Source organism: Rhinoderma darwinii, chromosome 10 (genome assembly GCF_050947455.1).
Source record: "Rhinoderma darwinii isolate aRhiDar2 chromosome 10, aRhiDar2.hap1, whole genome shotgun sequence".
In the NCBI taxonomy this organism is placed as follows: Eukaryota; Metazoa; Chordata; class Amphibia; order Anura; family Rhinodermatidae; genus Rhinoderma; species Rhinoderma darwinii.
Genome location: NC_134696.1, coordinates 30,373,333 through 30,396,428, shown reverse-complemented (window position 1 = coordinate 30,396,428; position 23,096 = coordinate 30,373,333). Strand labels below are relative to the sequence as shown.

Genomic DNA, 23,096 nt, shown 5'->3' with positions numbered 1-23,096 from the left:
GAAATGCGGTTTACCAAAAATCTAATAAAAATAAAAAAGATAGATTTTAGGTTTCAGCAACAAAAGCCCAAAAATTGCAAATATATATTTTTAATATAACGAAAAGCAGTGTGTTCCTGGGTTGTCAGGTCCATTGTAAGTTATTTATGTTCTCACAGGGAATTGATGGATTATCCGTTCATAAAACCCATACAGTACCAGAAAAACCTCTGAGCTGCCAAGTTGAAATATTTCCAAACTAACAGTATTATAAATCAGATAACTTTGTTTGAAAGAATCCAGATGTGCTATACTTACTCATTTCTGATGAATGCATACTTGTTAATAGTTTCAATGACGTCCTTGAACAGGATTTTGGAGGTCAAGGTGTATCCATGGTGGACTATGGGCTCTCCATCTGGTCCATCCCAGCAGTCAACTTAACGAATGGGGGAGGGGGGAGAATAAAAGTTTTTTGTAAAAAGTTCGCTTTAAAAGGAAGTATGTTTGTTTATTAGGGGAAAACATAGATGCAAGTATTCTGTAAAATGCTGGGCACAATGATTTGCTTGATTTAAGACAGATGACAAAAACTCACTACTGTTGAAAGGGGTTTTCTACTTTGGATTCTACCATTTGTTTAAAGGATCTCCCGACAATAAGCTGATCACAAGCTGTCCTGCTACTGGGATCCCCATCGAAGAGGTGAAATCTTTGGGGAGCCCAGCAGCAAGTGTTCAATTCCTAGCCAGCGCCACCACAGAGAAGAAGTAGTACTACACAGCTTTCATTGGAGGACCCAGCACGTCCATGCTGGGTCCTACAGAACGAGAGATGCTCTTTGTAGCCGCTCTTGTGCTGAATTAAAGAAAATAAATCAGCCCAGTAAAAGCACCTGTCAAATAGCTAGAAAACATGCTTGTCATTTATAATGTCTCTTTACGAGCACTCCCAGCCATTCACATTAGCCAAGAGAGATTCCTACGGCCCTGAACCCTAAACAGGAGGAGTATTGATCCTAAAGAGATGTATCCTCATCTTCTGGCCCTTTGATAGGCAACTCAGGGGCCATTTAGTGAACCAACTTGTTCTACTTCAATATGGCATCATTTAGAGTAAGTCGTTACTATTTATACATTCCCTTTAAATTTAGCATTTACATAGCGAACGCCTACTAGATAAATGGTGACAACTTTATACAAATACTTTATCCTTCAAACTTATATGCCAGACAGCTAAACTTTATTATCTAATTGAAGTTCTACACGAACATATGATAGGCCTGTAATAAAATCTATGAATTAGACTTACTATATACACAAAATAACCGCTTAAAGTGCAGCTAAAACGTTTGACAAACTTCTGACATGACATAGTGACGGCTCAATAGTTTGGATTGGTGGGGGTCCAAGCACTGAGACCCCCACCAATCGCTAGAACGAAGCAGCTGAAGCCCTCGTGTGAGCGCTCAGCCGCTTCGTGTCTGTTCGGCTTTTCCCGGTAATAAATGTATCGTTGTACGGACTCACTAGAAAGTCTATGAGCCTGTACTCCGATACATTTATTTCCGGAAAAGCCGAACAGACACGAATCGGCTGAGCGCGCACACAAGGGCTTCAGCTGCTTCGTTCTAGCGATTGGAGGGGGTCTCAGTGCTCGGACCCCCACCAATCCAAACTTCTGACCCGTCACTATGACACGTCAGAAGTTTGTCAAACGTTTAGCTACACTTTAACATAATTGCACTTTTCTAGCAAGAACAGAAAATTTGATTAACTCTATCCATAGCAGTAGATAAATAGTCTCATATTTGCAATGGTACAATGATCTTAACTGAGAGCGACGCAGCCACAATGCGAAGATCTGCTACACCAACATTTCCTAAGCTACAAAGACTATTATTTTTCTTAAGATTTGCTCTAAATGTAAATTATTTAAGACAACACCACTTTACTGCTTCAGTCTTTTAGCTCTTTCTTGGGAAAACCCAAGTTATATGATTTATACCTGGTTGAAAGGATTTAAAGCTCTGTTTGTAAAAATGTGATATCCGACCCCTATAATAAATATACTACAAAATTATGATGGACATCAACTTATTAAGGAAGTACATTTGTCAGAGCTGGGGGGGGGGGGGTCCATTCTGAGTTTTTCTATGCGGCCTTGTGATTTCTGTGTACTCCCCCTCCCCATTCATTTCATAAGATACTTATTACCTATAATTACTTGTCAAATATTCCTAAACTACCAAGATGGTGAATGGATGTGGTATGAGTTTTTGTTTTTTTTTTGTGATGTGCTATCACTGTCGTGTAACCGATAAAGCGCCCATTCAAAAATTTGATCAGCTCATTTCCTTACTGAACGATTAACACTTAAAGGACACCTGTCATTGAAAATGCAGTCTAATCCGCGGGCAGCATGTCATAGAGCAGGAGGAGCTGAGCAGAATGATCTATAGTATTGATGGGAGAAGATTCAGAATAACTTGTAAATTATTAATTTTAAAGCTCTGCTCATTCTGAGCTTAGGAGCCCAGGGGGCAGTCTCAATTGATGATTGACAGTCTTCCCATAGCTGTCAATCACTGAGTAGGACCGCCTACTGGACTCCTAAGATCAGAACGAGCAGAGGTTTAAATGAATAAAATTACAAATTCTACTGAATCTTTTACCCACAAAACCATATCTCAAACTGCTCAGCTCCTCCTGCCCTTGTATTGAAATGCATTTACAATGCGACAGGTTCCCTTTAATCGTTCGGTCAGGCAGTGAGCTTTGTTGTAATGTACATCCATGGGACAAATTATAGGGATTATAGAACTTTCGCAAATAGATGTCAAGGTTTAAAAGATGGTATCAGAAAAGCAGAAGACATGCATGAGACTGCCATAAGTTACCAGCAATTTTAATGTTCCTGCAGTTTCTTACCTTCTACACAGCGACATCCAGCCTGTAAAACCCATGCATACATGTCCACACGAGACTGAGACATTAACTGGTCACCCATCAGGTAGGTGTTATGAGATGATGCAATGAAATAGTTGCTGAGCGGCAAAGTCATTTCTTGATTCACTTGATAATGTACCGGATTGAAGATGTCTCCTGCCGGGCTGCGCATGTAGTTGGTAAAACCTGTTAGCAATGAATCACAACCATGGATATGGTTCAATATCTGTCAAAGACGATCTCAATTCCAAACTGATCCTCACAATGATTTATGCTTAAACTTTTCACGGATGACAAAGTGATAAATTCCCTTTAGAAATGCATTCCCTCCGATAACTTTATAACCTTGCTCTTCACCGGTCAATAACCTTGTCTTGTCACTTTGTACAACAATACAAGGGTTGTTATTCAGGAAAATGTCTTCACTGGGCCAATAAATTGTATATGCACATTTGTATGTAACACACGTCATGCACAAAGCTGGATACCCAATCATTGAGACATACAGTATACTACCCCGCAATTCAAAGGGCTTTGCCTATTCTTATTGGGATAAGGTTTGCTAAAAAAAACAAAAAACATATAATAAATATAAATGGGGAATTTATATTTATATATAAAAGCTGGATTCACACATGTTGTTTTTGATGCAATTTTTAAGCCAAAGCCAGGAGTGAATCCAAACGTATGAAAGGAAAGACTACTACTTCTTCTGGTTTTTTTTTTGTATCCACCCATGTGCTTGGTTAAAAAAAAAAACTGCACTAAAAATTAAAAGTGTGAATTCAGCGATTCTTTTTGCTTCTTGACAGCTAGAAAGGCGACATCCAGTAAAAGCGACTGAGCGCTATAGTGTAAGCCATACTAATATAAAAACATTTCTACGAGTACTGCCTGGCGGTATGATTACAACGATAACTATTGTTTTAAAAACTTTATGAAACATTAAAAAGTGTCTTGTCAGGAGTTTTGATCACTGGAGGTTTGGGTGCTGAGACAGGGTCGAGAAGCTTCTTTGGCTCTGAGCAGCTTTTTCTGCCTCTTCTCGGAGACTCTCTGAGTTGGCAAAACTTATCAGAGCCAAAGGGGCACAGAGCTCAGCCGAATACTTCTGCCACTGTGCCTGAGTGAAGAGCGGGGGTCAAAACTTTGGAACCCCCAATTCTGACGGTAAGCGAAGCAGGCTGGTGATCCTAATTTTTTCATAATTCTTCGAAGAGCGACTAACAATTGAGTTCTTGCGTTAAAATTCAATTGAAACAATGCGCATAAATTTTTTTTGAGCTTTTCAACATTTCAGAACTCTATTAAGCATTGTAAGGGAGGAAATTTTCCTAGACGAACGTTCAGTGTCTACTAAGAGCTTGTCCACACGTAACGGAATTGCTGCGTATTTTCTGTCCGGCAATGTGGATGGAAATACGCAGCGTAATACAGCAGCAGCAAAGCGAGTGTGATTTATCAAATGTCATCCACACATTGCAGAAAAATTTCCGCCCAGAAATTCACCTGCGGTGCGTAGTTTTATTTCCGCAGAATGTCAACTATTGCTGTGGAAAGTGGACCGGTTTCCTGCGTTTTTTCCGCATAGAAATCAGTGAGGAACAATTTTGCAGTAAACTACAATGTACTGTGTCATTTGGTGCGGAAACTCTGCAGAACTTCTTACAGGAGGTGCAAATGACATCACAGGAAGGAGAAATATCACCAGGAGACAGGGCTTGAAAAAAAAAATTCACCAAAAAAAACGCACCCAAAAATCTGCACTATTTTCTGCCGTAAAAAACGCATGAAATGGTGCAGATTTTCCACAGCGGATTGTCTGCTAGTTGATGCGTAAATTTTCCACAGCAAATCCATTACGTGTGGATAAGCCCTTCAAATTTCCAGAAAATCAGAACATAAATTCTGATTCCCCGCATAGGAGAAATTAAATTTAGCTGTATACATGTGGATAACACATAGATTAATTGAAACCCATTAAGTATAGGGGACCATATACATTTTATACAGTAGTATTATTCATTATATAATTTGTATCTTTTATTACTACGTCAAGGTTAAGATTTCATTCTACAAGATCACGTAGTTCAATCACTGGATGAGCTATTGTGACAGATTAACTCTTACTAATCACAGCATTACATTACAATACTTAGAAGTTTAAGATCTTTTTTTCTTGTAAGAACATTCAAAGGCTTTGAAATGGGAAATATCCCATATTATGAATAAATCTTTGATGATGACGAGAATTATCATTGTCATCATCATCAATTTTCAGACTATGTTTTGATGACGGATTAGTAATGGTTGTAGTGGATCACTATTATGGAGGCTGGAATAATGAATGCACTACAATATAATTTCGTAGCAATCTAGAAAATATATGTTAGGGGTTGGATATGGGTGCAATTACACTTGGAAGTTCAGTGGAGTTATAAGATCTTAATATCTGAAAGTGAATCTTCACCTTTTATCATGATTTTGTTTTTAGGTCAAAAATTCTGTGCCGATTAATTTCTTAATATATCTTTATAGCTTTTGGAGCTCTGTAGTGCTCCAAATCCCCTGCATAGACAGATTTAAAGATAACATGCTGGCTGACTGTATTCACCACTAGAGGGAGCTTAGAATGCTGGAGCTTTGGAGCTCTGTATCAGAAAAATGGAGCTCTGATTGCGATCAGAATTATTTTAAAAAGGTTATTCCCAACAAAAAAAAACCTGACTCAAAAACCTGAAAGAAAATTTGGAGGCAGACTTTTTCTGCTTCAATAAAAACTCTGGGACAAAATTTTCAGTGGGAAGACGGGGGACAAGCCGCCGCGCTAACAAAAAACAATACAGAGAAGAAGTGAAATGTCACTCCTTGTCACGGTTTCTGCTGCGTATTCGGCCACAAAAACAGCGTCTGATGACACAAGCAGATTATTCGCATTGAATGGGGATATAAAAGAGTTCAATAATGCAACAAAAAAGTTTATTTAATTATCCACATTATGTATCATAATTCTATTATCCCCAGACGAAGGCTTGTGCCGAAACGTATGTTGGGATTGGGGTCGTCCGGGTGACCACCATTATACGGGATAAGAAACAATGATGTAACTTTTTTTTCTGGCTCAGACTGTTGTGCTGTAATATATTGTTCGACTGCGCTATTGATTCCGTCAATAAAACTGAACCCTGTCAAAACGGTGACAAACGCAAATCTTTAGCAACGTTTCCGTCACCATTGAGATCAATGATGATGAAAACGGAAGCTTAGGTTTCCGTTTGACTTTCTGTTCAGTGCGACGGAACCACTCAACAGAAGGGCAACGGTGATGTGAACAGGTCCTTAGGCTGCGTTAACATCTGCGCTGTGCTTTCCGTTCTAGCGTATACGTCAGACGACCACAAGAATGGAAGTTAATGTTTACATTAAAAAAAAAACATTGATTTCAATGGGTTTTCTTTTTGCATCAGTTGTGCTCAGTCAGGCTCCGTTCTGTCAGGTATTCGTTTTTTTGACAGAAGAAATACTGTAGTCTACTGCGCTATTGTTTTCGTCAAAAATGACAGAAACCTGACGGAAGCGAGCTTTCAGGGTTTTTTTTTTAACATTGAAGTCAATGGATGACGGATACAAACCGATATGCCATCCGTTTATCAGTTATGCATTAAGTTTAATGGATCCGTTTCTTTTCTTCACATGCGCAGACTAAAAATTAAAGCAAGAAAGACGCAAAGATAAAAACGGATCTTTTAAAAACTGATGACAAACTGACAGAAACGGAAAGAAGAATCAAAATTTTTTTTGACGGATCCGGTAAACTGATCCGTCAAAGCCAAACATATTTTACCTTCCGTTGCATTCAGTCTGGTATCAGTCAGTCTGTCTGTTTTTTTTTTATTTCAACGGATCCGCTAGAACAGATGCCACAACGCAGATGTGAACGAAGCCTTAGATTGTGGTCTAATACCAAGATATATATCCATGCACTTGTCTTTTTGTTTCTAGCGTTTTTATTGAACGGGAATGATCTGCTTGCAAAAATCCAGCTGTAATCTGCCAAACCACAGAATAAAAACTAGTCGACTGCGCTATCGATTCCGTCACAAAAACGGAAACCTGCCGGAATGGTGACAAACGGAAACCATTAGCAATGTTTCCGTCACCATTGATATCAATGGTGATGCAAACAGAAGCTAAGGTTTCCGTTTGCCTTTCCGTTGACGGGTTCACCTGACGGAAACCCCTCAATGGAAAGCCAATGCGGATGTAAACAGGCCAGAAGTGTTGGGTCTATTTAGAAAAAAAACAAAGCAGGGTATACAAGGGTGGACATTCATTATAAGGCACAAGTATAAAAATAATTTAAAACAATCCAACAGTAATATGAAAGAAATGGAACATTATGTATTAGAGACTTTACACTTCCATTTAAATATATAGTTTATAGAGTGATTTGATGTAACAATTTCAGGATAAGGGAGCAGCGACATCAACACCGTCTGTATAAAAAGTCTGGTCTTTTAGGTTCCATTATTAGTTATGGCATAATTTATTTAGTTGGCATATACCCAACATAAAAGTATTCTATATAAGCCAATCTCTAGTATTTGCAGCATCTAAGGTACTGAATAGGGAGGAATCCTAACAGAAAAGCATGCTGGGAAACTAAATTACACCCCATCTGGTAACCTGCAGGTTGTCCCAGCCCATGCTATAACCAATGAGGTGCTTTTCCACACACATCCATTATTTACATACCATCAATCCCCAGGACTCCATCCTTTTTGTTTTCTGGACAAGGTTCGAATTTATCCACGATGTCCAGGCAGTATTCTTTTGTTACATTCATCATCTGCAGGACAAAAAGTAAAGAGATAAATCCAGAGTGGATAATCTGATTTCACAAGCCTGTACCATCAACCTCTATCAGACACAACAATCCAATTCCTAATGCTGGAGGGCTGGTAGTCGCCCAATAGGATTCCTCATATTGTCATTCAATGTCAAGTTCAATGGCAGTCAGCAGCCGTTACCACTCCTTGATAACGGCTGATCAGAGGGCGATAACGTGTAGAGCCTAGTCCTGCTCTTGGAGGTCATATGGTTTTGAAGGTATTAAGCCTGTGGGACATCAGTGTGAACACCACTCCAGCGCGATTGTCATAAAGGATCTTGTACAGAGGGATTAAGGAATTAATTTATCGTATTGAGCTAGTAATGCAAGACAGGTAATATTTTTGACAATTTAAATCACTAGCCATGACAAAAAGATAAAGATTAGGTTAAATAAATAGATCGATTAGGATAGATCGATATGAGATCAAATAAATAGATAAATCGCTAAATACATATGAGATAGATAGAGATGAGACATAAGTAGAAGTAAATAGACTGGCTACAGAATCATAACAACTTGGGGTATCTTTAGTAGTCGTAGATTTTCAATGTGGATTCTGCACCGAAATTACATGATAATGTACATTAAAACATGTATAGGGTTTTCAAAACCCCCTTCACTTGTAGTGAAAAAAATCCAGGCAGAGATTAGGACATGCTGCAAATTTTTACATCCACGGCATGCACATTTCGTTGCGCAAATGCCGCAGATTCTGACTTTGCAACAGGGGGGGGGGGGGGGGGCTGCAGGCATGTGTCCCAGGGTATGCGTCAGGGCTGGCAGCCAAGAGGGTGGGGGGAGGAGGGGGCAACAACCAACTTTGCCTTGACCAATGTGTTGAAATAGAGGGCTAGGGCACAACGGTAAAGGAAGGCCTAGCTATGCCTATACGATTACCAAGGACAGATATACATAGCCCCCCATTACATCTGACTAGATTTGCAACTTTCCCAATTTAGGATACTTTAAGCCGTTCTGGAGCTCAAACAGTTGCCTTAGCAAGTAAAATACTGTACAGGTTAAAAACCAGAAGCCGAGACGCGCTTGACTAAGTACAAATGTTACATTTCTAAATACGATTACTAAGTTTTGCTCTGGAATTTTATATAAATTCTTATTTTGATTCATTTTACATATTCAGTGTTTAGATGACATTCATTTGAAAACATTGGGAATCTACACATTAAATGAAAAAGAAATAGATTATATTTAACTGACAAACATGATATGCTCATCACCTAAGCCCTGAAAACTTCCAATTTAGATTACATGGCATCTGCAAACTTATTAGCCATGGGTCTATATTCCCAGAAACTCATTAAAATTCACTGATCGCATGTTGTTGCTGGGTATATGGTGAGGCAGTGTAATGATTTCCTATAAAGGTTGAGGACAGCTGTAAGTCTAGTACAAGAGTATTTGAACTAGCACAAATGAATTGGGCCCATGGAATGGATTAATGTTATGCAATTGTCTCTTTTATAAATGAAGATAAGAATTGAAGTGCCACTCTTGCTGACAGCAGATCATACAGAGCTATGGCCAATGAATAATACAGGCCCAACATCTGCACTTGTGGTCAACAAATGAGTCTTCACATTTCCAGTTCTTGTGTGTAAAATGAAGATCAAAATGTATCTTCAGTGCAGAGAGAGAAAAACAAAGAATGCTAAGGGCAAAGCACACTAACTTTTCATACAACTTGCATGCCTCCCAACCGTCCCGGATCCAGAGGTGCAGTCCTGGACTTTGGGCGCTGTCCCAGGAGGCCGTTGGCATGTTCCGGTTTCAACTGTATCTGTGTTCTGTGGATGCAGATACAGTTGAATACAACAGAGGAGCAGGGAGCCGTGAGCGCCTGACTACAATGGTGGAGCACCCTGTAGTAATGTCTACCTTCAGCAAGCCACACACACAGCAAAGACCGGATGAGGACTGCAGAGGAATCTCCTTCACGCATCAGGAGAACAAGGCTAGGTGAGCATTTGTCATTTTTTTAGGCGGCACTATGGGAGAATTATCCTGTGTGGAGAGGCGCTACGGGGCATTATACTGTATGTGGGGGCAATACGGGGTATTATACTGTGTCCTGGGGCAATATGAAGCATTATACTGTTTGTAGGGGTACTATACTGTGTGGGGGCACTATGGGTACAGGATACTGTGTGGAGGGCACTATGCGGCATTATACTGTGTGGTGTCAATAAGGGGGCCTCAATGTGAGGTGACACTAAGGAGGTATCATAACTGTGCGTGGACATAGAGGGCACGATGCCATACTAAGAGGGAACTATAAAAGTTTGAGGGCGCTATGGGGCCATGATACTATGAGGGGCACTTAGGAGGCATCACTGTGTGGGGACACTATTACTGCATACCATACAAAGAGGGTACTGTGAAAGTGTGTGGAGCCCAATAAAGAACTATTCATGTTTGTTACCAAAAGGAGGGAATGGTTACGGTGTGGGGGCACAAAGGGAATTGGTTTTGTATGGACAGGGATAGGGCGGGTTTAGAGGCGTGGCTTAATGTTTAGAAAATCTGCCACATGAGTTATCCCTCTTTACAATTGTCGAAAGTTGAGAGGTAAGCAACTTGTGCTTATCTAATATTATACCCGATATCCAGAAACTTTGCAACGTACTTTCCTCAAAATATTTTCTGCTTTCTCCTTGCAAAGTTTGTACGAAGTTACTGCCACTAGGTGTCTCCCTTCCTGTAATTGGCTGTTCACCTTAGGTTGTCATTCTAATTCCATCTCTAGCTACAGAGAAGAGGAGACGGAGTGCAGAAGAGTGCAGAAGAGTGCAGAGTGTGCAGAGTGTGCAGAGAGTGCAGAGAGTGTGCAGAGTGTGCAGTGAGTGCAGAGTGTGTCTCTGCAAACAGCCAGTTCATTCATGCTGGGGCACATGTAAGTTATCTTCTTAGTACTGCTCACTCATGTAACTGTTGCAGTAGCTGCTTGTGTCTCGTTCTGCTTGGTTGTAACTATTTTCCAATATCCATACATTTCTCTGACTTCATGTGCCTTTTGCGGCCTAATGTTTGCTGCAAGTATCACCCAAAAATAACTAAAAAGCTGCATGTAAGGGTCAATGCTGAGTTCTCACGTTGCACTAAAAAGGTTTTGTTTTTTTTGCTGTGAATTACAGCAAATCTGCGCCATTTTGCAGTGATTACACAAAAACGGCAAAAGCACACCATTTTACGTCGACTTACAGCAAAAACCCAATTTTTTGCGCAACATGTGAATCCAGCATTAACCCTTACATGCAGCTTTTTCGTTTTTATTGGGAGATACTTTCAGCAAACATTAGACAGCATAGGGCAAAGGGGACATGGAGCCACAGAAATGCAGGGATATTGGAAAATAGCTGGAACAAAGCAGACACCGACACAAGCAACTACTGCAAAGATTACATGAGAAAGCAGTACTAGGAAGAAGCTCGACTTTAAATACTCTATTATCCAGACGCGCTTACGCCCAGGTATCAGTGTCGTTATATACACCGACAAAACTAAAAGCACGCAAATTGTGCAACTGGCATCTGCACATTAACAAATTAGACCCCTGAAAACGAACCCTATATATATATATATATATATATATATGTGGAGCAGAAAAGCGTACGGTACGTTTAACACATGTTTGTGACAGCAGATCAGAGAATATACGGATGTAGCCGAGCTTATCTGGACTCAACTTGCTGAAGCGTGAGATCACACAACAAAAGCCATTGAAAAACTCAAGTTAAAGTTTCTTGTCACTGTGTATTTAATGCGTTAAAAGGCAAGATAAAGATGGCTACATCTGTATTTGAGATTGATAGAGAGCGTATGAATAGACTACTTGGAGGATAGCGGCACTCCCTATATCCTTTTCTATATTCTATAATCGTCCGGTTTAAGCCTGAATTATTACGGGGATAAAGAATATTTTAATCGTTCAATCAGGCAGTGAACCGCACCTTTCATCTGCATGCAAAATTTTGTCATTAATTTTGACAATATCATGAATATCCAAAAGCAAAACAAGACTGTGCCCGTATATTGCATCGGGGGAAAAAAACTGTTTCTAAATGATTCCCATCCCCAATATTATTATGCCAAGATTGACATGCTTCAAGTGATTTGATTAAAGAACACTCCCTGTAGCGATCTCCCAAATCTCAAACCCAATCATCTACAGTGTCATCTTTCTTGATTATTTTCCTCATGTTTCAACAAATTTCCCCGATGATGGATGCTTGTCAACTTTCCAGCTGATTACAGGAAATTACTACAAGGCATGTTTGTACTATATATTGGTGAATGGCAGCCTATTCCTGTCTAGACCTTTATATAGCAGCTTATCTATCCACAAGAGAATTTTTTTCTTAGTATGTCAGTACAGTTGGATTTGCCTCTTTTACATATTTCACTTTGCAATTTAACGATTTAAAAAGGGGAGGTCTGTCCAAATGCCTTATTGGTAAGGATCCCCCTGTACAAGCCAAAGCGAAGAGCCGCTTACATCATAGCGGCTCTCACTCTGGTGGACTTGAGCCATCTATGTATTATTGAAATTGCCGCCATGTAATACTACATTTCCCCTGTAGTGGCCACTGCAGGGGAAGTGCATTGTGGACTGCAACTTTTCCTGGTAAGATCAACTGTTTCGCAGGGATATGAGAAGACGGGAGCACGGCAATCAGCTGATCGCTGCAACGGCTTTCATCTTAAAAGTAGTTTGAGAGACAACCCCTTTAAGCAATTTAATGAACCCTTAATTGGAGAGGAAACGACAGTACCTCTGCACAACGCATGCTTCAAGTCATTTCAAGCCAAAGAAAACGGTTCATAAAAAAAACTAATTTTTTTTTGTCATTCCTGTAATTGGTGAAATCAATCTTTTCTTGTAAAGATCTGCATAGAAAAAGTTACATTTTGATGACATTTGTTAATTTCTAATAATTTAGGTTTGATAAAAATAATAAGATATAAAACATGTTATGCACTTACGAGTCAGCTTTACTTGATACCTTGATGTTTTAACTACCATGATACCATCACAAAAATAAACTGAGCCAAAACGAAATTTTATGTGTGAGTAATAACCTTACAAAGGCTGTGTCCCTACAGAGAGATTTCAATCAAGACATCTGAAAAGCTTTTTGTACCGCAGCTGTGATTAAAAAGAGGCATTTGCCAACTATAGCAGACACGCGAGTAATGTGAAGTGTTGCTGCAGTCAGGTTAACTATCCGACAAGTTCTCTCTCTACAGTAATCACTTTTGCAGAGGTAATTGGATTTCCTTAAAGTCTCCATTACAGCATGACAGGCACTAGACTGCCCCCTAGGAGGGACAGAAAACAAAAAGATATGAACTCCCCAATTCCATTTTTATCTTCAGTGAATCATATAGAAAGTACATCACTGTTATTAGCAAGAGAAAATGTGATCGGCTCCTGTCATATTACTGGAACTTTTACCTATGGTAGAGAGATACGGCTGGTGGCAGTGCTAATTGTGGCTTTCCACCTACTTTTTGCAGATTTACCGGCCAATGTAAAGCTTATCTTTAGAGTCAGGACATTTCTTCACAAGGTTAGGGGTTTATAAAAACGACAAAGCATCAAGCTAATTTTGTCTGGTGGCACATAATTGGCGATACATGGATCAACCCTCACTGTTGGGTGAGAATCTTTTTACCACCTGTGATCTACATGCTGATCTCTAAGAAGTGCTAAGCGTTCCCATTTGACACTTTACAGCTATAAACCTCAGACCGTCCAGTCTCACCGCCAGTAAATTTGGAAAGAGACCATATTAGTAGAATTTTAATATTTTTTTTTTGGGGTCTGCTGGAACCTATTAAGGTCTTTTTTGAGAAGGCCATGAACCAGTATATAAGTCATTACTGGGCAGAAAATGTGGCACATCTCCTACACTTTAGTACTACCCTATCTTCCTGATCGGATTTGTGACAGGTCTAAAAATAGTAGAGGTTTAGTGGAATTTCAAAGCTTACTTTAGGACATTGTTCCCAAACGATTCACTCGGGGCCCACATGTAGCTCGCAGGTCCTATACAGGAGTATCACAAGCTATTGGCACTGAAGATAATATTATGGACTAGTTCCATCATGCATGTCACATTACTACTAGAACTTGGTACCAGGTTCAAAACCCTAGATCACTAGCAATTAACACTATGGTAAGAAATATATCACTTGGTCTTATGCTTATTAGACTTTTTTCAACTTGAAATATTTAGAGTGGCTCAATACCATTTGCCATATTCAAAAGTGGTTCGCAAGCAACAAAAGTTTGGGAGCCTCTGCCTTAGGGCATCAGTAATAATAATCAGGTCTATTCCTGGGAGATGTCATCAGAGGAAAACCTGCTGAGGAGTCTCTTGATCTGGGCAGAACAGATTCCGGCTTAAGCATCATTAACCCCTTAATGACGGAGGATAGTTTGGGCCTTAAGGCTCAGAGCCCATTTTTCAAATCTGACATGTCACTTTATGTGGTAATAACTCTGGAATACTTTTACCTATCCAAGCGATTCTGAGACTGTTATCTTGTGACACATTGGGCTTTATGTTAGTGGTAAAATTTGGTCTATATATTCAGTGTTTGTGTGAAAAATAGCAACATTTTGAGAAAATTTGGAAAAATTAGCATTTTTCTGAATTTAAATGTATCTGCTTGTAAGACAGATAGTAATACCACACAAAATAGTGACTAGTTCACATTTCCCATATGTCTACTTTATGTTGGCATCATTTTTTGAACATTCTTTTATTTTTCCAGGATGTTACAAGGCTTAGAACATTTTCTCATATTTTGAAGAAAATGTCAAAAGTAGTCTTTTTTTTTTTTTTAAGGTACCAGTTCAGTTCTGAAGTGGCTTTGAGGGCCTTATATATTAGAAACCCCCATAAAAATCACCCCATTTTAAAAACGAAACCCCTCAAAGTATTCAAAAAACAGCATTTAGAATTTATTTTTTTACCCTTTAGGCGTTTCACAGGAATTTAAAGCCAAGTAGAGGTGAAATGTACAAATTTCCTTTTTTTATGCAGAAAATCTTTTTCATTTAATTATTTCTGTAACACAAAAGGTTTTACCAGAGAAACGCAACTCAATATTTATTGCCCAGATTCTGCAGTTTTTAGAAATATCCCACATGTGGCCCTAGCGTGCTACTGGACTGAAGCACCGGCCTCAGAAGCAAAGGAGCACCTAGTGGATTTTGGAGCCTCCTTATTATTAGATTATATTATAGGCACCATGTCAGGTTTGAAGGGCTATTGCAATGCCAAAACAGTGGAATTCCCCCAAAAGTGACCCCATTTGGCAAACTACACCCCTCAAGGAATTTATCGAGGAGTATATTTGGACCCCACAGGTTTTTGTGCTGCATTTCGTGGAATTAGGCTGTGAAATTGAAAATCACATTTTTCCAATGAACCGTGCAAATTTGCAATTTTTACAAGGAATAAAGGAGAAATAGCACCCCAACATTTGAAAAGCAATTTCTCCTGATTACGGCAATGCCCCACATGTGGTCATAAACTGCCAGTTGGACAAACATCAGGGCTCAAAATGGCAGGAGCGCTATTTGGCATGTGGATTTTGCTGGAATGGCTTCTGGGCGCCATGTCACATTTGCAGAGCATCTTAGGTACCAGTACAGGGGAAACAACTTAAAAGTGAGCCCATTTTGGAAACTAGACCCCTTGAGGAATTCTCAACAAAAATGTATCCTAAGCGTACATCATACCATCAGATATAACTATCAGTTATCAGAATTCCTAAAAATATACCTGATGCGCAAATAACATCAATACACAACGAAATAACAAATATAAATCTTTATTATCCCTTTAGGGAAAAATTACCCAAAAATTACAAACATTTAAAACACAGATGGTTGAAAACACCCCGGATTGGAATGTCCACCATAATCCATAATAACCACCATGTGATAATGCAGTAGTGTAGTAATACAGAGTATCGCCTGATGATCAGGAGTCTAGAATTTGATCAACTAGCTATGGCATAAGTTTTTACATGACACATATGTAGAGTGTCGTGTGTAAGTATATAAATCACATCAATATCTATAATGGTTTTTTATTTACCTGGGGTGGACATGATGACAACTATCCGATCCGAGGACCACCTCGACGCGCGTTTCGCTTCCTTCGTCAGGAAGGCAGAGGGCCCTGATTGCAATTCTAATACACTGCACTACATGCATAGTGCAGTGTATTAGAGCAGTCAGATACTCACTGACAGCAAGCATAGTGGGTCCTAGTTTGTCTGGACCCACTAGGCTTCCGTAGATGGCATAGCCGGAGGCTATTTTAGGCCTCCGGTTGCCATAGTAACCATAGTAACCATCAGCGACCGCAATAATGTTGTGGGACGTCGATGGTGTTTTAACCCTTAAGAAGCCGCGATCGCTATTGAACGCGGCTTCTAAGGTGTTAATCAGCTAGGACCACCGCGATCGGTCCCTGCTAAAGGAGCTGCGGCAACTACTGTACTGCTGTAGTTGTCACAGCTCCTGTATGTGCCGAGACGTACTCTTTCTCCCGTGACGTACTATTCCGTCACCGTGCGCGAACGATGCGATGACGGAATAGTACGTCAAGGTGCGGGAAGGGGTTAAGTTAAGAAGTCCACTTACTTTTAATTCAACTACTGATGAGGCTATAAGATTCAGTTAGCACTTGTTATGTCCAGCATAGAAGTAAAATAAGTTCAGCAGGCATAAAGAAAATATCTGGCAAAAAGTCTTAATAAAAAGGCAAAGAAAGTAGGTCAAGGACCCTTTGACCCGGGTCCTCTCACTGGAGTATGAAACAAATTTAGGCAGTTGTCCTATATACGGATACAAAAATATTATAATATTTCCTTTTCTGTTCTACAAAACGTAAAGTTCCTATGCTACAATTGCTACCGTGAAACGTCAACTTCAATCAAATAAAACTCTGGAAAATGACGGATGTAGCACTTTATACGGAGAAAGGAAAAACGCAATTACAGTTCTCCACAAAAATGTAACCGGCTCTATGATGGAACACATTACTTGGCCATGTAATTAACTTAATTTTTTTATGTATTTATCAGAAATATTCTCTGCTGACTGCAAAAAATGGATGTTTGGCGACTTATTGTGGTGACTTATTCAGGGTATCACAAGGTACTGACATATGGTTGGCACTAATCTGTAGTCAGTGGAGCACCCAATTGCAGTGAATAAAGTCCAGCAATCCACTCAAATACATATATAAAAATGATGTGCAATGGGGCTACACACTGAACAGTCCGGATAAAAATTGTGGTAGATGAAGTGTCAGAACACACTTGGTGTTTCTACTGCAGGGTCTCCCAGCCTGCACAAAGTGGTTCTGCAAAGGATAAAAGCAGACAAACATCTACACGTTACCTGCCAAGCCTCTCCTGCCCGGCCCTGCGTTTCGCCTTGTCCAGCTTTTTCTAGGGCGTGTAACGTGGAGATTTTATATATTTATGAGCGCTTTTTATTCTGTCACTTTGTGAGTATATGAAATAAAGTATCAAAAGATTTTATCCAACGCTGCAGTCTGCGCTATATTTGTCTGCTTTTATCCTTTGCAAAACCACTTTATGTGAAGGCTGGGAGACCCGGCAGTAGAAACACCAAGTGTGTTCTGACACTTCATCTACCACATCTCACCTTCTTGATATTGGGGAAGGTGAGGAACTGTTCCTGGAGTCAGTGTGTTGAATTTTTATCCAGATTATTCAGGGTATTCTAATGATTACCGAATGTTCTAGTAAGAAAACATGAAAATTATGGATAACTTAAAGGTATTGTTACTTCGATATAATAAGATGTGTAAAATAACGCGTCTTAAAACATATTATGGTCTATAGAAAAGAATCAACTGTAAGAAACTGATGCTTAGTTATATATAGACCATTGGTGCGCTATTCTGTACCCTAAACCACTTGACGTCTACAGGACTAGAAGCTCATTTTTTGAATGAGTGATAACTATTATCCAAAACAGTCAAGTAGATTGGATCTGAACATCATACATTTCTAAATCCTGGTTGTACAATACTTTTTATCAGGAGCTACCTATTTTAAAGGAATTCTGATCCATAACAAGAACACTTGTCCCCCGGCTAAGTGAAATACCAATATGAATGGATTCCAAATAGTTGATGATTGACAATTAAGGCTTATTTTGGTTATTGCTTCAATTCATGTAAAATATGAAAATGATCAAGCTTTGCAAATGGTTTTGATTGAAAATCTCCCATGCAGACAGACATACTGTGTGTCCATGGTTACAGACTACAAACAAACACTGTGTAGTCTGATCCTGCAGACATACTTCCTTCTATTTGTCCCCTACTTCTTGCTAACAAACATTCGAAAGGTTAGCATGAAGTAGGATACAGATGGAGGGAATTATAACTGTAGAGTTATAGACTGGAGACACAAAGTAGGTAAATGCCAGCCAGCTTCATGGGTATAACACATAGGTCTGCATAGGAGCAGTAGAAACAAAATGTTAGGTGACTTTTAAATCAAGACAATTTTTTTACTTCGATACATTTGAGCACTAAGGGTGTGATTGATTTCCTACCACACAGACAAGTTGAGCAATTCAGAAAGTAGACATCCCATGGTACTCCTGTTTAATAATATTAGGGGTAAGAGATGGCTGAACCCTGTCGTATTGTAAAATTATCATACGCTCTGCACATTTGTATAGGAGTATTTCATTTAAGTTGTTTAAAAATAGACAAATCTAAATGACTTACCTTTTGTTCAACTTCTAGGAATCTTTTAAGGTCATCTGCATCTAGGTGGTCCTTGTGGTTGCTGTATGTGATCATCAGTAGGTAAAGATCCCTTCTTGTTGACATCATTTTGTAGAACGCACAGAACTCGTCAAAGCCAAGCGTCCCCTGGTTATCATCAGTATCGGCTTCCTAGGAAAATTGAGATAAATGAAGATTGTAAACCAGCCAGGAGACCAAATCTATTCTTCGGCTATAGAGACAGGCTCATGTCAAATCTGGGCAAAATTAGATCTGTCCACCGGACAAAACTGTCGACAGTAAGATTGGCTTGACTGTAAAAGCAAATACTATTCAGTCTAATAATAATCCAACATCAGGACCGGTCACTGTTCCTAACCTCACTAATTGTATTAAATATTACAAAACTATCACATCGAATCCAGAAAAACCAGACGAAAGCCTGACAGCAAAGGATATCTTAGAGCACGTCCATAAGATATGGAAAAACACGCGAAAAATAGACTGCAGATTTTTCCGTGAAATCTGCAGCAAAATCTGTATGTGTAACATGCAGATTTTGCTGCAGATTTCAACCCTCTCATTAAAAGGAGTGAATTACACAGTGAAAATCCACCACATAAATGGACATGCTGCAGATTTTAAAATCCGCACCAAAGGTTCGTTTCTACAGCGTGGATGAGATTTATACAAATCTCATCTACTTTAATCTAGTTTAGTCTATAAAAAATGGATTTGTACATCAGACCTGTGTGGTACCATCAAAATTCGGTAAACTAGAATATGCAAAAATGAAGTACTGTTAAAGGGGTTGTCTGATAAAGACAAACCCTGTCCATGTGCCCTATTATTAGGGCAGATAGATGCCATAGAGGGGGGTCACACAGCTTATGTTGCCTGGGGAAGCCACGGCCGCCCAATTATTCCAGGAGAAGACACGGCCAGCCTGTATTACATGGATGGCTCTAGTCTGCCAGAACAACTCTCCGTTCAGGCTTATAGAGGGGGTTGGTCTTGAGCGAGGAACCCCCCTCTATGAGGTCTATATGCAGGACCCGGGGTGATCAGCTAATCATCTTTGCGGCCGCATTTTAAAAGGGATGGTCTCTGATGAGACAATCCCTTTAATGAAGTATCCACATCAATTATACATAACTTATACATAGCACATAAGGGCAAGTTCACACACAGCAGTTCTCTTAAAGTATTTTTGCAAATCTAGGGGAGAATACTTGTGTAACACGACATGTGATGGTGACATGCCACAATGCTCTTTTTCCTTACAGCTTTTATTTATTTCTGAGGCCGTAGCTGCATGGTCTACTGGGACCTTGAGGTACTCGGACAACCGGTACTTGGTTTATTGTACGGTCTTTGACTGCTGCTCTGTCTCTCCCACATGCTTAACACTGCAGTTCCTCTTTAATTAGATCAATTGCTGTGTATTAGTAAAAGCCCACTACAAGTTTACCAGAAAGTTGCAGCACGGAGAGCAGATGAACTAAAAGTAAATAAATGGCCAAAAAGAAAGGACAATCCGGTAACTGCCACTCATATACGGAGGCACATGGGGCTCAATAAGGGTCGATTCTTGAGCATATACAAGTCGATTGTTTTAAGTATAATCTGTAGCGTGTCCATGGTCTTATATTGCTATAATACAGATTTCTTGCTGGCCAACATATGATCGGGTTCCAGACCACTAAACGCTATAGGTTTTTTCCTTGCTTTAACATTTTTGACACTAGTTTGGCAGAAGAACACAGGAATATGAAGCAGCCTTTTGAAAAGTCTTCCAATAAAAGTGGCTGTGAGAATACGCTAGCTGCCAGGATTTCATTTATGTGCCAATTTATGAACGCTTGAGCCAAATTAACCAGTAAACCGCAAGCCGCTATAAGAAATGAAACGAGCATGCTGGCAGGAGCTGTGCCCAGGCTCAGTAATGATGTGGAGATGGTTTTGGACAATAAGCCGGCACATCGATTCATTAATAGGTGTTTACTATAATTGGATGCTCCTAATTTCTGAAGTAAAGTACAAGGCTCTTGGTTAAATGAGACATGGAAACATTAGACGCTGGCACAGCGCTGATGAGCCAAATGTAGCGGAGTTCCTTTTCTTAGAAAACATTTATTTTAATGTGCGGTTAATAATTTAAAAAAAACAAACCTGTATATTTACATACCATTTACTTTTCATGCAAACTAACTTTGTTTATTCTAAAAACATGGCTGCTTTCTTCCAAAAACAGCACCACACATGTCCATAGGTTGCATATGGTATTGCAGCTTAGCTCCATAGGAGTGTGTAGGGCCTAATTACACGTACTGTGGACAGGAGTAGCACCATTTTGGAAAAAAAAAATGATGCTACGTTTTTATTATCTGTACTACCCCTTTAAGTAACGCTCCATAGCTCTGCTTAGTATCAGATATAAATCTATGTATCTATTACTGTAAAATCCTAAAAGTTCTAAACCGCGTCCTCCACTGCGATGTACACCGGATGTTATATGTGTAATACATGCCTGCAGGCAGATGCATTATTATACCACAAACGCTCCTTGCGGGGTGATGAAATGCAGGATTATTCCATTATACAAAGTATTCACATGATGAACATTCAATGTATTCTAGTTAATAAATGACTTCCAATGCCAGTGATGTTTCCTGCTCCACTATATTCAGCCAGCAGGTGTTCTAGCATTAGATGCAGAAAACGTTTATGATATGGAGGGTTTTGTCACGGAAATATTGGATCCAGACTGGGCTGCATAATTATTAACAGACACTTATACAATTTTACCCAACACTGGCCCAGATTTAATAAGTATAATGGGAGCATACTGATGTGCCATATCACTGTGGGCGGTATATGAACAGTATGTGACAGGGTCTGTGGTGTCGAATATGTATGTAGGTGGTAATCAGACTCACAGTAGGTTTATATATGCAGCTTACAATTGCTCCATTGACTCTAGGAAGATTATTTTCTTAAAGGGGTATCTCCAATTTAAGAAGGGACAGCATATTGCTAGGCAGACCTTCCAGCCCTTCAACAGTTTTGAAATGTGAAGGCTTAGCACTTAACGCCGTTGCCCCTTCATTTTGAGTTTCCCGGTAGTCGGACCTTCCCCCGATCACGAAGGGATGGCATATCCTTGCAATATGCCATCACTTCTGATAGTGGGAAAACACACACTAAAGACTGTATGATCCTGTTTAAGACCCTCTTTTAATCTTTTATTAAAGTACAGATGTAGCAGAGCATAACTTGTCGTCATGTAATCTTCTACTTTGTGAATTGTGATAATTCAGTAACTTTATAATGACGTGTTCCAAATTACAAATTCAGTTTTCCTACATTTACAAATTTAGCTCTGCTACATCTGTCGGGTCAATTGTTTTCACAGCGCTGAACGTAGAATACTCTAAGGGGTTTAACACAGCCTAATTATCACATAGATTGAATACAGTCGTAGCAAACCCTCATCTGGGTGAAGCATCATGCCTGTATTGGTAAACAAATATTCCCATTCACTGACATCAAACAGTGATCTTTAGAATTGTGAGAAATAATAAAAAAAAAGTATGTAAGTTGCAGTACCTTTCATTGAACAGTGATTAACCCCTTCCCGCAAAAGGATGTACCATTAAGTCCTCATTGTAGTGATCTCCGCGCAATAGGACATAATAGTACATCCAGTGGATGGCATGGGCACAAGAGCTCTGCCCAAGCCATTAGCAGCAGATGCCAACTTTAATATACAGCCAACATCCCACGGAGTTATCTCAGGTCCTGGCCTAACCCCCTTAGATGCCACAATAAATAGCGACAGCGGCATCTAAGCCCTTATTCACACGACAGGGCTTCCCGGCCGGGTGACGGCCGTTCATAAATCGTCCGTCACCCGGCTGCATTAGGAACACAACAGATTTTTTGACGGCCCGGGAAACCTGGGCGTCAAAAAAATGGGACATGCCCAATTTTCAGCCGTTTACCCGGCCGCCCGGCTCCCATAGAAGTCTATGGGGCCGGGTAATACACGGCCATCACCGGAATGTGTCCCGAGTGATGGCCATGTATTGCGTCGCTCGAGCTCTCTCTCCTCCTCCTCCTCCTCACAGTGCATGTGAGGAGGAGGAGGAGGGTCTTTTTTTGCTCCCAGCCGGGGATTGGGGATTCCGCTACAGGAGAAGTGAGTGACTACACGGTCCATATATGGACACAGCGACGTCACTCACTTCTGAAGCGGAATCGCCGACCCCGTGGCCGGGGATTCCTCTCCAGGGGAAGTGAGTGACTACACTGTCCATATATGGACACAGCGACGTCACTCACTTCTGAAGCGGAATCCCCGACCCCGTGGCAGGGAATTCCGCTACAGGAGGAGTGACTACACAGTCCATATATGGACACAGTGACATCACTCAGTTCAGAAGCGGAATCCCCGACCCC

At 40.1% G+C, this 23,096-nt stretch overlaps 1 protein-coding gene across 1 annotated transcript in view; it reads right to left on the bottom strand.

Annotated features, from left to right (window-relative positions):
• LOC142661934 (1-phosphatidylinositol 4,5-bisphosphate phosphodiesterase eta-2-like) overlaps positions 1–23,096 on the bottom strand; it is a 125,145-nt gene that overhangs the window by 92,985 nt on the left and 9,064 nt on the right. Inside the window, exons 2-5 of the mRNA XM_075839657.1 lie at positions 18,636–18,806; positions 7,683–7,776; positions 2,910–3,113; positions 298–418 (exon numbers count right to left, since the gene is read on the bottom strand). Coding sequence (XP_075695772.1) covers positions 298–418; positions 2,910–3,113; positions 7,683–7,776; positions 18,636–18,806 — 590 coding nt within the window. The remainder of the gene's footprint in view (positions 1–297; positions 419–2,909; positions 3,114–7,682; positions 7,777–18,635; positions 18,807–23,096) is intronic.